Raw genomic sequence first — 15,707 nt, 5'->3', positions numbered from 1 at the left:
CTGTGGCATACCGTCAAACAGGGTTCTACAAGTATGACCATATTCTGTGCTATCTCTGTTTTCCAGCCAAGCTGGGGTTCAAATACAGTACGCCTGGTTGGATTGCAACGCCTCGAATAAAATGATGTGATCATGTAGGCTATGCCTTGCACAGAACTACTTGGCTTTTTTACAGTTCTGGTGGGAGCTATTCAAAGTAGTAACAGTGCATTGAGGCTAAATTGACCAAAGCCATGTACTTAGTATTTCATGTGTCTAAACGTGTGTTTGTATGTATACAGCTATGATAGCTCTGCTCAGATGGCAAAGTGTGGAATGAATAGTGCCCAGCACTTCTGCCAGTGAGTTGTGTTTCAAAATCACCTTGCTGATAAATTATATGTCCCATCTCTTAGAGCTAAAGGAAGGGAAAACTACTTAGTATAGAGTTGAGATAGGTCTCCAGGTTCTCTCTGGAGCCTGCTATGGGATGGATAGCACAGTGTGAGTCCCAGAAAAGCCCAGCAGAGGCGTAGCAAACCTTCCTGACTTGTTGCTCTTCAGAGCTAGGATGTCTTATTACCCCTTTGGTTATGTGACATCATCCTGGCAAGCAGGCTGTAATTCTTGTGAGTCACAGGTAGGTTACACCCTGGACTTAGCTTTGTAGGCTGTGTTCTCTGAATGTTTTGTCATGATATGGAGGGCGCTAAGGGCATCTGGTCTCTGTAAGATATTAAAGCTTCACATGTATTTAGTGTGTTCAGAATTTTGTCCTCTCAATCAGGCTACCACAGTGGCCTGTGCGCTGGTAGTGAGTAGCTTATCTAAATGTCTTATGTGCTAACCCAACCCTGAAGGAGCTGATGTCAAATGAGAAAAGCTTGTGGGATCCAGTCATGCCAAGAACAGTGGCAAAATCTGCTACTACAGGAAGTTGTTGTCAGAGTAGCCAGCACATCCCCTTTGGCTGATGAGTCCTTAGCACAGGTATGAGAATGCTGATACCTCTCCAACCAGTGGGTCTAAAACTAGTGTCAGGTCCCTTAGGAATCTTTTAGGGGGAACTGATAAATACCTTATTGCTCTTTGGATGCAAAAATTACTCTTCTGTAGTATTGAATGCCTTGTTCAGTGGTGCCAGATCTGGGTGTGACTGTCCATCATGTGTGACATCGCTGTCACTGACACTTCAGGCTTCCACTGACTGCATCTATTTTCTTGTTGGAAGAGGGGGAGAGAGTTGTGAAATTGATCTTGTGATCATCAGTAGCTCTAAACAAAACTAAATGTAGGATGGACACAAAATATGAGATTCTGATCCAGACTATAGCCAGATTTTGCTGCAAGAGGTAAAATGAACTACTGCTGGTGTCTCCTAGTTTTGCCATTCTGTAGGTTATAAGAGATGCTGGGGAAAAATTGTCTGTCTGTGATGAATCATGTAGTTCTTGCTCTGTGTTACTTGTGTTACTTCTGCTGTAAAGTAGTAGCTGTGATTCTTATAACTTGTCTTTATTTTTTTCCCTCTTTCCTTCTCTACCACTGGTCAGTATGACTTCTCCCTGGAAAAGAAAACAATCGAGTGGGCTGAAGATATCAAAAAAATTCAAGCTGCCCAGAAAGAAGCTGAACGCAAGGCAGAAGAAGCAATAGCAAACTCAAAAGCAGCCCCAGAGGACAGCAACAGAATGGGGTTCTCAGAGGGACCTTGCCCTGAGGCCATGCCTCCTCCTATTAACCCCATCCTCGCTGGTCTGCAGCACAATAACATTCTTACTCCCACGCCAGCCGACAGCAGTGCTGTGAAGCAGAAAGTTCTTAGTCCACCTCGCCCCAAAGCAGACTTCAACCCAGCTGATTTTGAAAGTGAAGAAGACCCATTTGACAAACTGGAATTAAAAACTATCAATGATAAGGAGGAGTTAAAAAACATTCTGGAAATCCATGTCGGTACTACTGGGCCGGTTGTTGCCCAGCTGTTAGATAGCAGTTTGCCCAAAGGAGGGTCTGAGTCTGTGTTGCAAGATCAGGAGGTTCTGGCATTCATAGAAAGGGCCACGTTGGACTTCAAGCCCCTTCACAAACCCAATGGCTTTATCACTTTGCCACAGTTGGGAAACTGTGAAAAGATGTCCTTGTCTTCCAAAGTGTCCCTGTCCCCCATCACTTCAGTGAGCAATATCAAATCCCTATCCTTTCCTAAACTCGACTCCGATGAGAGTGATCAAAAATCACCAAAGCTCATGAGCACTTTTCACAGCACTACCTGTCTCCACAACGGCACTTTTCTCAGCTCTTTGCAGGCCTGTGCTCAGACTAAAGCTAGCAAACTGAACGGACACCATGTGGTTGGTCTTTCTGCTTTAAACGAGGACAGTGGCATGGAGACATCAACGTTATCCTCTTCAACCAGGCTGCCTTCCCTGGCTGTGTCAACAGTTCGTACGGAAGAAGAATCGTCTCAAAGCACAGCGACCACGGTAAACACGCGGTGGATTAAAACTGAGTTTGTGGGGCAGATGTGGAGGTGTGGAGGCAAATGTTGATTCTAAAATGTCCCGTGGCTTTGTATTTAATTTCATTTAATGTGTGGTGTGTAGATAGGACAGGTCATGTACAGTAATTCTTTTATGTGGCAAAATCATCAGCCCAACAGGTCTTCATGCTGACAGTTGTGAACCTCAGGCTACTGCTCACAGGCTTCTCCCTGCTCCCCTCCCATCTCTGAAACCAATTCTGGTGACTTTTTTCAGCTTCTCAGCTCTTGTTGTTCATAGTTATACATAGCTGCATGCCTTTTGAGCTAACTGTAAGATTTCTTCCATGGTTTCTTACCTGTGAGGATGGGAGGATTGCTTTTTGGATACCAAAAGCAGTTTTGAAGACCATCTCAGATTTACAGATTTTGGTTGCTGTACAGCTCTGAGACAGGAGTTTGAAGCTTTGTTGCTTCTAACTTATAGCAAGTTCTGAGAGTACTTCGGGGACACCTAACTTGATGCCATCTGTTGTGGCTTTGTGAGTGGGAGTCCAGATTTGAGTGAACTTGGGCACTTTTTTCCAAAGAACCTAAGATCTGGACACCAATACTTATGAATTCTAATGGAAACTGTATAGCCAAATCTTCTAATTAGCTCTAAAATGTGAGATTTGGAAGGCTGCTTCTGTCCTGTGCGCGGTGGTTTTGCGTTCTTGCTGGTGTACTGTAGGTTTTTGTGACACCATGTGCTCTAAAACTGGTGATGGTCCTTCTCTTCCCACTGTTCTTTCATCTCTCTTCAGGCTTAAGTAAATGCAGTATTATTTGAGAAATGCAGTATTCTGGCAACTAGCATATCCCTCAGAGCATAGCAGAATAGGTGCTTATGGATCACTAGAGCAAATTCAATGCTGTAAGCTTTGGCAGGAGCAGCGGTGTGCTGAGCAAGTGCTTGCTGTTACAAATCACAGGTTTGAGGGGAGATTGCCTCATTGTATGAGGCTCAGAGGTGAAGCCTTGGAGCATGACGTCTCTAGGGATTAACATGAAAGATCACTTACCACTAGGTAGATGGGCCTTAAGATAACCAAATTCTCACTGCAAGTACTTAAATCTCTGTGCTAGATTAAATCCTAGCGAAGACCGAGAGGGGAGGTGTGTTCTCGACAATGCTGTAAGGGAAGGTACAAAAGGTTTTAAAAACTAAAAAAGGAATTAACAAATAGACTTACTAGGAGATGTAATAAAAATCATCACTTGAAACTGTGTGTTTTGTAAGTAGCAAGCCAAGAAATAGGTATGTTGACAGAACTAGTTCTTTCTATTGAATTCCCAAGGCTTCTGAATATGCTTGTTTCCTATTTCCACAATAAGGTCCCAGTGGCTGGAAAAGGACAGCAGAGTTGCAAGAAGTTGAAGTATAGGCAAGGACCGTAACAAAAATCCTCGGAGTATGAAAAGGATAGAGAAGGAAATCAGAGTAAACCATGTGGCCGACAGGAGGAGGACACAATCCTCCTACTGCAAGATTGCACGAGAAGAAGCCTGGTGATTTTATAAAGCTTCAATATACTTCTGTCCCAGTGTGTTGCACAGTGCTGTTTACATACATGTTTTTTCCCTCACAAGTTCAGAAATCATAACTTTTGGATTTGGAGTTACCACTGGAGCATGTTTTACCAGTAAATTGGATCTAAGGGTTTTTTGGATGCAAATAAACTTGTGATTTCTCTGCTGCACTGATTCTGGCCTGGGTGGTTCCCTTTTTCCTCGCGGTATTTCTTGAAGCTCACGGGTTTACTTTTTGCAACTTTGGCAGAGGAAGAAATGACTAGCGAAGACAACCAGTTGAAATTAAACAATCGTTTAGAGACCTGAATTTGTATGGAATGTCTTATTTGTGGAAATATTTGGTTATGGGAGGATGGACACTCCCGATGGACCATTCAGAATGGACACGCTCCCAGATAGTGTACAAAGTCCCTAAAAGTAGGAACAGTGTGCAAGCATGGGCTGAAAGCACTGCATGCCTTCTTGAAAGGCACTGAAATGCAGGCTTGAGTCTTAAGGGAGCACAGCTTCTGAGTGGCCGCCAGCTCTGGCTTTGTCTCCTGCAGTTCCTTTAGGTGATTCTGTCCTCCACTGGAAGTCCTTTGATCATGAGCACAGGTTATCAAGCTCAAGTAGATCAAGGAGCTGCTTTACCATGACTTGAATCCCTGGTGTCAGAAACAGTTTGGGTTCTTCTCGCTGTTGCATTAATAACAGAGCATCGTTCATTTGGAGTATTTGATAACCAGCTGATTTTAGGGCTATTCCAGACCCCTATTTCACTGTATCCCATATTCTAGTGCTTTATGCTCTGCCAAAAGAGTCTGGAGAAGGGTGGAATTTGAAGAGCTTTCAAACCCCTCTTACGACCATCAGGACCAGGTTCTTAGGTAAACCAGTCTATCAAACTGCATGTGATTTCTTGTGCTTTGTCTCCTGGAAGAGAAATTGAGTGGCAATGTAGAACAAACCCCCTCGCCTCCCCCAGTCCTTCTTGGGGCCCAAAGAAGGACTTTCTGAAAGAAGTGGCCAAGTTTTCAAGCAATTGATGTTGGCTGAAAAATATTAAGAAAGGCCATATACTGAGGGTTTTGGTGATGTGATTTCTTGCAGCTTCTTCTAATTCTATTTATTCGATTCTATTTAAGTCTTCCTGCATTTTAAATGTGCAGACCTTGGGCAAAGTAAAATAGAGTTGTTGGTTGGTTGTGCCCCTTGGCAGACCAGTTCTGCAGAAATGGAGCAGGTGTACAGCCCTGACACAGGTGGGTTTCCTTGCCAGGCTGTTTTGGAAACTGAACAGGCAGGACAGAGGAGGCCTCTCTGAAATAGATGTGCTACTGAAAATGGGTAATTTCTGTGCTGTCTGGCTGGAACTTCTCAAAGAAGGGCCTGCTCCCAATTGCTTATTTTTCTTCTGCCAGCTGTTTAATTAACAATTAACAGCCCAAGTTGGATATGAGAAGTTTGATATGAGTGATGTGAAACAGCCCTTTGAGGTGGCTACTTTAAGGTTCCTCTTGAAGTAAGAGCACTTAGCTCCTTTTCAACCCAGCAAAAAGTTTACTAAGGGAAATGTGGTTTAACCCGGCCAGCAGCTAAGCACCACACAGCTGTTTGCTCACCCTCCCCCCTCCCTCTCCGGGATGGGGGAGAGAATCAGGAAAATGAAGCCTGTGGGTTGAGATAGAGACAGTTTATTAGGACAGAAAAGAAAGGAAAACAATAATAATAATGATACGTATATACAATGTCCACAGAGTTTGTGTAGTCCATGACTGACTTTGGGCTCCATCTGTCACAGCAGTCTTTCAGGGCAGAAGAGATGGTGTGTGGTGTTGGATCGTTGCATGCTGAAGCCCGTTCTCGTTCCATCACACCACTGTGCTTGTCCAATTCTATCAAAATTCATTCATCATTATCTGCGTGGCTGTTACTGTGATACCATTAATGGGACATTGGCATATAGCAATCACAATGGTGATGACATACAGTATTATATAATAATTAACATACTACAACTCATGGGCTATTCTCACCCAGTATTAAATCCCCTTGAGGTACACACCGGACCTTCCCATTCTTTTGCATCACCCACCAAGTGCATCCAGGTCCCTGAGCAAAAGCAATACCACGAATGGGTTTGCCTTTTCCTGAGGCAGTAGCCCAGACTGTCTTCCCCAGCATGTTTCTTACGTGCACTACAGGAACTTTATCCCCTTTTACAGTACGTAGCAGGTTTGATTGGGCAGGTCCAGCTCGGTTGGCAGATCCCCTAGTATTGACTAACCAGGTGGCCTTTGCCAAATGCGTATCCCAATTTTTGAATGTCCCAGCACCCATTGCCTTCAGTGTAGTCTTTAACAGTCCATTGTATCGTTCAACTTTCCCAGAGGCTGGTGCATGATAGGGGATGTGATACACCCACTCAATACCATGTTCTTTGGCCCAAGTGTCTATAAGGTTGTTTCGGAAATGAGTCCCGTTGTCTGACTCAATTCTCTCTGGGGTGCCATGTCGCCATAGGACTTGCTTTTCAAGGCCCAGGATAGTGTTCCGGGCGGTGGCATGGGGCACAGGATATGTTTCCAGCCATCTGGTGGTTGCTTCCACCATTGTAAGTACGTGGCGCTTGCCGTTGCGGGTTTGAGGGAGTGTGATGTAATCAATCTGCCAGGCCTCTCCATATTTATATTTCAGCCATCGTCCTCCATACCAAAGAGGCTTTGACCGTTTGGCTTGCTTGATTGCAGCACATGTTTCACAATCATGAATAACCTGTGCTATAGTGTCCATGGTCAGGTCCACCCCTCGACCACGAGCCCATCTGTATGTTGCATCTCTACCTTGATGGCCTGAGGTGTCATGGGCCCATCGGGCTATAAATAATTCACCTTTATGTTGCCAGTCCAGGTCCACCTGAGCCACTTCAATCTTAGCAGCCTGATCCACCTGCTGGTTGTTTTGATGTTCTTCAGTAGCCTGATTCTTGGGCACGTGAGCATCTACATGGCGTACCTTTACAACCAGGTTCTCTACCCAGGCAGCAATATCTTGCCACAGTGCAGCAGCCCAGATGGGTTTGCCCCTGCGCTGCCAGTTGTTTTGCTTCCATTGCTGTAACCACCCCCACAGGGCATTTGCTACCATCCATGAATCAGTATAGAGATAGAGAACTGGCCACTTTTCTTGTTCAGTAATATCTAAAGCCAGGTGGATGGCTTTCACTTCTGCAAACTGACTCGATTCTCCTTCTCCCTCAGCAGCTTCTGCAACTCGTCGTGTAGGACTCCATACAGCAGCTTTCCATCTCCGATGCTTTCCCACAATACGACAGGACCCATCAGTGAACAGGGCATATTTCTTCTCATTTTCCGGTAGCTTGTTGTACAGTGGGGCTTCTTCAGCACGGGCCACCTCCTCCTCTGATGATATCCAAAAGTATTTGCCTTCAGGCCATTTCATCATAACTTCCAAGATTCCTGGGTGACTGGGGTTCCCTATTCGAACCCACTGAGTAATCACTGCAACCCATGTAGCATCAGTTGCATGATGTGTGCTTCCTTTGAACATCCAGCCTAGTACCGGCAGTCGGGGTGCCAGGAGGTGCTGTGCTTCAGTACCGACCACTTCCGAAGCAGATCGAACTCCTTCATATGCTGCCAATATCTCTTTTTTGGTTGGAGTGTAGCGGGCCTCAGATCCTCTGTATGCCCAACTCCAAAACCCCAGGGGTCGACCTCGAGTTTCCCCAGGTTCTTTCTGCCAGAGGCTCCAGGTGGGGCCATTCTCCCCGGCTGCGGTGTAGAGCACATTCCTTCCATCTGGTCCTGTTCGGACTGGCCCAAGGGCATGAACTAGCTCCCGTTTAATTCGTTCAAAGTCTTGTCATTGCTCGGGGCCCCGTTTGAAATCATTCTTCTTACGGGTTACTTGGTAGAGCGGGTTTACAATCAGACTGTAATTTGGAATGTGCATTCTCCAAAACCCCACAACACCTAGGAAAGTTTGTGTTTCTTTTTTGCTAGTTGGTGGAGATATAGCTGTTATTTTGTTGATCACATCCATTGGGATTTGATGATGTCCATCTTGCCATTTTATTCCTAAAAACTGGATTTCTCGTGCAGGTCCTTTGACTTTATTTTGTTTTATGGCAAAACCATCCTTCAGAAGGATTTGGACTATTTTCTTCCCTTTCTCGAAAACTTCCTCTGCAGTGTCACCCCACACAATGATGTCATCGATGTATTGCAGGTGTTCAGGAGCTTCCCCCTGCTCCAGCGCAGACTGGATCAGTCCATGGCAAATGGTAGGGCTGTGTTTCCACCCCTGGGGCAGCCGATTCCAGGTGTATTGGACACCCCTCCAAGTAAAAGCGAATTGTGGCCTGCACTGTGCTGCTAGAGGGATGGAGAAAAATGCATTAGCGATATCAATTTTGGCGTACCACTTGGCTGCCTTTGATTCCAGTTCTACTGGAGTTCTAGCATGTCCGGCACTGCAGCACTCAGTGGTGGCGTGACTTCGTTCAGGCCACGATAGTCCACTGTTAGTCTCCACTCACCATTAGACTTTCGCACTGGCCATATGGAACTATTAAAAGGTGAATGAGTCTTGCTGATCACTCCTTGGCTCTCCAGTTGACAAATTAGCTTATGGATGGGAATCAGGGAGTCTCGGTTGGTGCGATATTGCCGCCGGTGCACAGTTGTGGTGGCGATTGGCACCTGCTGTTCTTCAACCCTCAGCAACCCCACAACAGAAGGGTCCTCCGAGAGACCGGGCAAGGTAGACAACTGTTTAATGTCCTCTGTCTCTAAGGCAGTGTCCTGGTTCCAGTTAGGACAGAGTTAATTTTCCCTCATAGTAGCTGGTAGGGTGCTATGTTTTGGATTAGGATGAGAAGAGCGCTGATAACATGCTGATGTTTTAATTGTTGCAGAGCAGTGCTTACACCAGGCCAAGGACTTTTCGGCTTCTCGCTCTGTCCTGCCAGCGAGCAGGCTGGGGGTGCAGCAGGAGCTGGGAGGGGACAGACCCAGGACAGCTGACCCAAACTGGCCAAAGGGGTATTCCATACCATCTGACGTCATGCTAAACAATATATAGGGGTGGCTGGCTGGGGTGGGGGGCGGGCTGCTCGGGGATAGGCTGGGCATCGGTCAGGGGGTGGTGAGCAATTGCATTGTGCATCACTTGTTTTCTTACACATTATTATTATTAATACTATTATCATTATCACTATTATTATTATTATTGTTATTATTATATTCCTGTCTTAATAAACTGTCTTTATCTCAACTCACCGGCTTCACTTTCCCGTTTCTTTCCCCCATCCCAGAGAGGGAGGGGGGAGGGTGAGCGAACGGCTGTGTGGTGTTTAGCTGCCAGCCGGGTTAAACCACAACAGGCAGCTATGCCAAAAGCCCAGCGGAACCCTTTTGGGTCCTTGAAATATCCTCTTCTAAGATAGTCTATGCCAAGGATGCACGGAGCATCTGGGCCAGTCACAATACGGTGCTTTCGCCACTCATTACCGGTTAGACTCACTTCAGCCTCCAATACAGTTAACTGCTGGGATCCCCCCGTCACTCCATAAATACAGATGGGCTCTGGCCCTTTATAGCTTGATGGCATTACAGTACACTGCGCACCGGTGTCTACTAAAGCCTTATATTTCAGTGCGTCTGACATGCCAGGTCATCGAATCCACACAGTCCAATAAACTCGATTGTCCCTTTCCTCCCCCTGGCTGGAAATAGGAGCAGCAAGTTTCTCAGAGAACCCCCTCTTTTGTGACTGTTTTTCCTTGCAACTCACGTACCCGTGCCTCTAGGGTCAAGGTAGATTTTCCATCCCATTTTCTCATGTCCTCTCCATGGTCACGTAGGTAAAACCACAGGGTGGCACGGGGTGTGTACCCATTATATCGTCTTCCTTGCGCAGATGGACGTTTACCCCTAATAGCTGAGACACTGGTTCATTCAGGTGGGGAGGAAGATAAATTCTCTTTAAGTTGGTGGTCCTCTTCCAAAGGTTTATCCACAGCCGAGACGCAGGCCTGTAGGGAAGAGGAGAGACTTTCTTCGTACTGCCGGAGTTGTTTAGCCACTTCATCCACTGTGGGTTCCTCATCCTCTTTCCAGGCCATTACTGCCAATGAGCTGGCATATGATGATGGTGCACTCCGTACAAACTTCCGCCACATGGGTCGTGTACACTGGACTGCATCTGGATCTGTGGATATTTGTTCGTTGTCTAGGTCCCTATAAATCACCTCCCGTACGGCTAATTCCCTCAGGTACTGGATTCCCTTCTCCATAGTGGTCCACTTGCCTGGAAGACATGCAAGTTCTTCCTTGAAGGGATACCTTTCCTTCACAGCTGACAGGAGACACCTCCAGAGGCTGTGAGATCATGCTCCATCTCCAATTGCTTTGTCAATGCCTGCGTCTCTAGCAAGGGATCCCAGCCGCCTGGCTTCCCTGCCCTCTAATTCCACACAATTGGCTCCGGTGTCCCAGCACCGGAGCAGCCAGGTGACAAGCTGCTCACCTATGCAGCGACCAAAATCTTTTCGCACATCTCGTAGCTGACACTGGTATAGGGTTCTGGTAGTTACTGTTGTTTTTGCGACATCCTCATCTTCATCCTCCTGGTCCTCTGATGGCCCGGCCTCGTCTTCTCCATGCTTAGTCTTAGCAGGAGTTTTTCTGTGTTCTAAACAATGTGACTCTCTGAACCATTTTTTCATCTTGGTTACCGGTGCAACTGACACTGGTACAGTTTGTTTCCCTGGCTCACCCTTGGGGCCCAATGTAGGGCTTGGAGTGACTGCTGGGCCTGTCTCAGGGGTTGAAGTGGCAGCACGGTCTGTCACTGGGGTTATATTGGCATTGAGTGCAGCTCAGTAAGCATAGGCCAAGCCCCAGCACGTTGCAGTGATTTGTGTATGTCTGGTACTGCCAGGGCGATGACACACCTTTTTCAAGCACTCTACCAGTTTTTTAGGATTTTGCAGTTGTTCGGGGGTAAATTTCCAAAGCACATGAAGGTGCACACTGCTCTAGATGCCTGCCCATATCCCCCCACTCTCCCTGCCACTCATAACTATCCTGCCTCAGGACAGATCTCTGGATGACACTCTTAAGTATTTGTTTAACCTTAGACAAAACCTGAAGTGCATTCAGGAGACATAACAATGAGAACATGCTGGTCTGGACATCCCAAGGATATTCAAAGTTTTGGTAAGCTACCATAACTCGCCTGGAGGAGAAGAAAGGGAGAGTGAACAAATGGGAAAAAACATCTTCCCCTGACCCCTGCATTGATTGATTTATGAAGGGGGGTGGGGGTGGAACCAGGGACACTAGAAAGGAGCCTGAATGTGACATGCCAGTTCTTCTGGGTGAGGAATATGCTAGCAAGACCTCGCAGTCTTGTGTCTTTGTGAAGGATGAGGATGACAGAACATTTCGCAGGAAGGACACAAGGGTTGGTGAGAGGTTGGTAACTATGGAAACACCTGAGTGTGGTCAGGAGGGTATTAGGGTTTCTCCCTCCCAAAAGGTGGCCCAGCTGAGGTGCATTTACACTAATGCATGCAGTATGGGTAACAAACAGGAGGAGCTGGAAGCCACTGTGCTAGTAGGAAACTATGATGTAGTTGCCATCATGGAAACCTGGTGGGATGATTCCCATGACTGGAGTGTGGCCGTTGATGGCTACAAACTGTTCAGAAGTGATAGGCAAGGAAGGAGGGGAAGAGGAGTTGCCCTCTGTGTTAGGAAGTGGATAGATTGTGAAGAGCTGTGCCTGAGAAACAGCCATGACCAGGTCGAGAGCCTGTGGGTGAAAATCAAGGATCGGTCCAGTAAAGGACATCTAGTGGTTGGGGTCTGCTACAGGCCACCTGATCAGGGGAAGTCTGTTGACGAGGCCTTCTTGCTTCAGCTGCAAGAACTGTCACACTCACAAGCTCTTGTCCTGATGGGGGATTTCAACCACCTGGGTATCTGCTGGGGGTAGCGGCACTGCAGGTTCCAGGCAATCCAGGAGATTCCTGGAGTCTGTTGAAGATAACTTCCTGGTCCAGGTAATAGACGGACCGACCTGACGTGAAGCCTTACTAGACCAGGTGCTCACCAACGTGGAAGAGAGCATTAGAGAGGTTAAGACTGGAGGCTGCCTGGGCTGTAGCGAACATACCCTGGTGGAGTTTGTGATCTTGAGGAATATGGGTCTGGCAAAAAGCAGAGTCAGGACCCTGAACTTGAGGAGAGCAAACTTCCAGCTGCTCAAGGAATTACTGGCTGGGATCCCCCGGGAAACTGTCCTTGAGGGCATAGGAACAGAACAGAGCTGGCAGATCTTTCAGGACACCCTTCTGAGAGCGCAAGAGCTCTCCATCCCCCAGCAGAAGAAATCGAGCAGAGGAGACGGGCGACCGGCATGGCTGAGCAAGGACCTGCAGCTTAAACTGAGGGAAAAGAGGGAAATGTACAGGAAGTGGAAGCAGGGTTGTGTAGCCTGGGAGGAATACAGGGGTGTCGTCCGGATGTGTAGAGACAGGATCAGGAAAGTCAAGGCACAGATGGAGCTGAACTTGGCAAGGGATGTGAAGAATAACAAGAAGGGGTTCTACAGATAAATAGGCAGGAGGAGACAGGCCAAGGAGAGTGTTCCCCCTCTGATAAACAAGACAGGAGAACTGGCTTCCTCAGACATGGAAAAAGCTGAGGTACTCAATAAGTGCTTTGTCTCAGTCTTCACTGGTGGTCAAGTTTCCTATGTCTGTCAGGACCCTGAACCTCGAGGAGAGGGTGAGAGGAGCAGATTCCGTCCCACTGTGACAGTGGAACAAGTCTGGGACTACATAAGGAAATTGGATGTGTATAAGTCCATGGGGCGAGATGGTATACATCCCAGGGTGCTGAGAGAGATGGCTGATGTGGTTGCTGAGCTGCTCTCCATCATATTTTGGGCCCCTCGCTACAAGAAGGACATGGAGGTGCTTGAGAGAGTCCAGAGAAGGGCAACAAAGCTGGTGTGGGGTCTGGAGAACAAGTCTTACGAGGAGCGGCTGAGGGAGATGGGGTTGTTTAGCCTGGAGAAGAGGAGGCTCAGGGGAGACCTCATCGCTCTCTACAGGTACCTTAAAGGAGGCTGTAGGGAGGTGGGGGTTGGTCTATTCTCCCACGTGCCTGGTGACAGGACGAGGGGGAATGGGCTAAAGTTGCGCCAGGGGAGGTTTAGGTTGGATATTAGGAAGAACTTCTTTACTGAAAGGGTTGTTAGGCATTGGAATGGGCTGCCCAGGGAGGTGGTTGAGTCACCATCCCTGGAGGTCTTTAAGAGACGTTTAGATGTAGCCCTTAGTGATATGGTTTAGTGGAGGACTCGTTAGTGTTAGGTCAGAGGTTGGACTAGGTGATCTTGGAGGTCTCTTCCAACCTAGACGATTCTGTGATATTCTGTGATATTTGAAAAATCATGGCTGTCGGGTGAAGTCCCCGGTGACTGGAAAAAGGGAAACATTACTCTCATTTTTAAGAAAGGGAGAAAGGAAGACCCAGGGAACTACAGGCCAGTGAGCCTCACCTCTGTGCCTGGGAAAATCATGGAGCAGATCCTCCTGGAAGACATGTTAAGGCATGCACGAGATAAAGAGGTGATCCGAGACAGCCAGCACAGCTTCACCAAAGGCAGATCTTGCCTAACCAATCTGGTGGCCTTCTATGATGGAGTGATGGCATCGGTGGACAAAGGAAGGGTGATGGATATCATCTACCTGGACTTGAGCAAAGCCTTTGATACTGTCCCTCACCACAATCTTCTCTCTGAATTGGAGAGGTATGGATTTGAACGATGGACTGTTAGGTGAATAAAGAATTGGTTGGCTGGTCGCAGCCAAAGGGTTGTGGTCAATGGTTCTATGTCTGGGTGGAGGCCAGTCACAAGCGGTGTCCCTCAGGGGTCGGTCTTGGGACCGGTGCTCTTCAACATTTTTATCAATGACATAGATGGAATCGAATGCACCCTCAGCAAGTTTGCAGATGACACCAAGCTGAGCGGTGCAGTCGATACAATAGAGGGAAGGGATGCCATCCAGAGGGACCTGGACAGGCTGGAGAGGTGTGCCCATGTGAACCTAATGAGGTTCAACAAGGCCAAGTGCAAGGTGTTGCACTTGGGCTGGGGCAATCCCAGGTATTTATATAGACTGGGCGAAGAATTACTTGAGAGCAGTCCTGCAGAGAAGGACTTGGGGGTCCTGATGGATGAGAAGCTGGACATGAGTTGGCAGTGTGCGCTTGCAGCCCGGAAGGCCAACTATGTCCTGGGCTGCATCAAAAAAGGGGTGGCCAGCAGGGAGAGGGAGGTGATTGTCCCCCTCTACTCTGCTCTTGTGAGACCCCACCTGGAATACTGCATGCAGGCCTGGGGTCCCCAGCACAAGAAGGATGTAGAGCTCTTGGAACAGTCCAGAGGAGGGCCCCTAAGATGATCAGAGGGCTGGAGCACCTCTCCTATGAAGAAAGGTTGAGGGAACTGGGCTTGTTTAGCTTGGAGAAGAGAAGGCTCTGGGGAGACCTCATTGCGGCCTTCCAGTACTTGAAGGGAGAGTATAAACAGGAGCGGGAACGCCTGTTTACATGTGTTGGTAGTGATAGGACAAGGGGAATGGTTTTAAACTAAGACAGGGGAGATTTAGGTTAGATATTAGGAGGAAGTTTTTCACTCAGAGGGTGGTGAGGCACTGGAACAGGTTGCCCAGGGAGGTTGTGGATGCCCCATCCCTGGAGGCATTCAAGGCCAGGCTGGATGCGGCTCTGGGCAGCCTGCTCCAGTGGTTGGCAACCCTGCCCAGAGCAGGGGGGGTTGAAGCTAGATGATCTTTAAGGTCCTTTTCAACCCAGGCAATTCTATGATTCTATGATTGGCTCCCTGAAGAAAAAGCATGAAAGGTGTAATTATTAATAGTTTCTAGGGTAGGGTTCCCAAAGCATGGAGTTGATGGCAATGCTGAGTACAAATACCGGATTAGTCTCATGGCCGGTAATTTTATCATATCGTAAGCCAGTGTTACACAGCACAGCAAAATAATAACCCTATACCAACCCCCAGAAGTGATAAGCAACACGACAGGGAATACATACACTACATAATGTGCTATATAACTCAGTTCGGAAAGCAGGTACAGCAGACTTGAGATCACAAAAATCGGCATTGTGATTAGCAACTGTTAAACTGATGTAATGCTTATAAGAATCTTGTTTTAACATGCTCTAGTCAGATCTGTTGTTATCTCAACCTTTCGTGCCCCACGTTGGGCGCCAAAAGGACTGTTGTGGTTTAACCTGGCCGACAGCTAAGCACCACACAGCCGTTCGCTCACCCTCCCCCCTCCCTCTCTGGGATGGGGGAGAGAATCAGGAAAATGAAGCCTGTGGATTGAGATAAAGACAGTTTATTAGGACAGAAAAGAAAGGAAAATAATAATAATGATAATAGTACTACTACTAACAATGTGTACAAACAAGTGATGCACAATGCAATTGCTCACCACCCGCTAACCAATACCCAGCCTATCCTTGAGCAGCCGGCCCCCCCACCCCGGCCAGCCACCCCATATTAATTGTTCAGCATGACGTCAGATGGTATGGAATACCCCTTTGGCCAGTTTGGGTCAGCT

At 47.4% G+C, this 15,707-nt stretch overlaps 2 protein-coding genes across 5 annotated transcripts in view; one reads left to right on the top strand and one right to left on the bottom strand.

Annotated features, from left to right (window-relative positions):
* The window catches only part of LOC308184745 (ubiquitin-associated protein 1-like), a 211,460-nt gene that overhangs the window by 51,737 nt on the left and 144,016 nt on the right, over positions 1-15,707 (top strand). For all 4 annotated transcript variants that reach the window (XR_013942894.1, XM_080572174.1, XM_080572172.1 and 1 more), the window contains exon 4: positions 1,533-2,462. Coding sequence is in view for 3 of the 4 variants with exons in the window: in XM_080572174.1 (XP_080428300.1) it covers positions 1,533-2,462 (930 nt within the window). In the remaining variant the exon portion in view is untranslated. The remainder of the gene's footprint in view (positions 1-1,532; positions 2,463-15,707) is intronic.
* Positions 1-15,707, bottom strand: part of LOC308184760 (uncharacterized protein) — a 115,594-nt gene that overhangs the window by 71,631 nt on the left and 28,256 nt on the right. The gene's annotated exons all lie outside the window — the stretch shown is intronic.

This window comes from Anser brachyrhynchus (genome assembly GCF_964034855.1).
Source record: "Anser brachyrhynchus genome assembly, chromosome: W".
Classification (NCBI taxonomy): domain Eukaryota; kingdom Metazoa; phylum Chordata; class Aves; order Anseriformes; family Anatidae; genus Anser; species Anser brachyrhynchus.
This window is presented reverse-complemented; position numbering and strand designations above follow the sequence as displayed.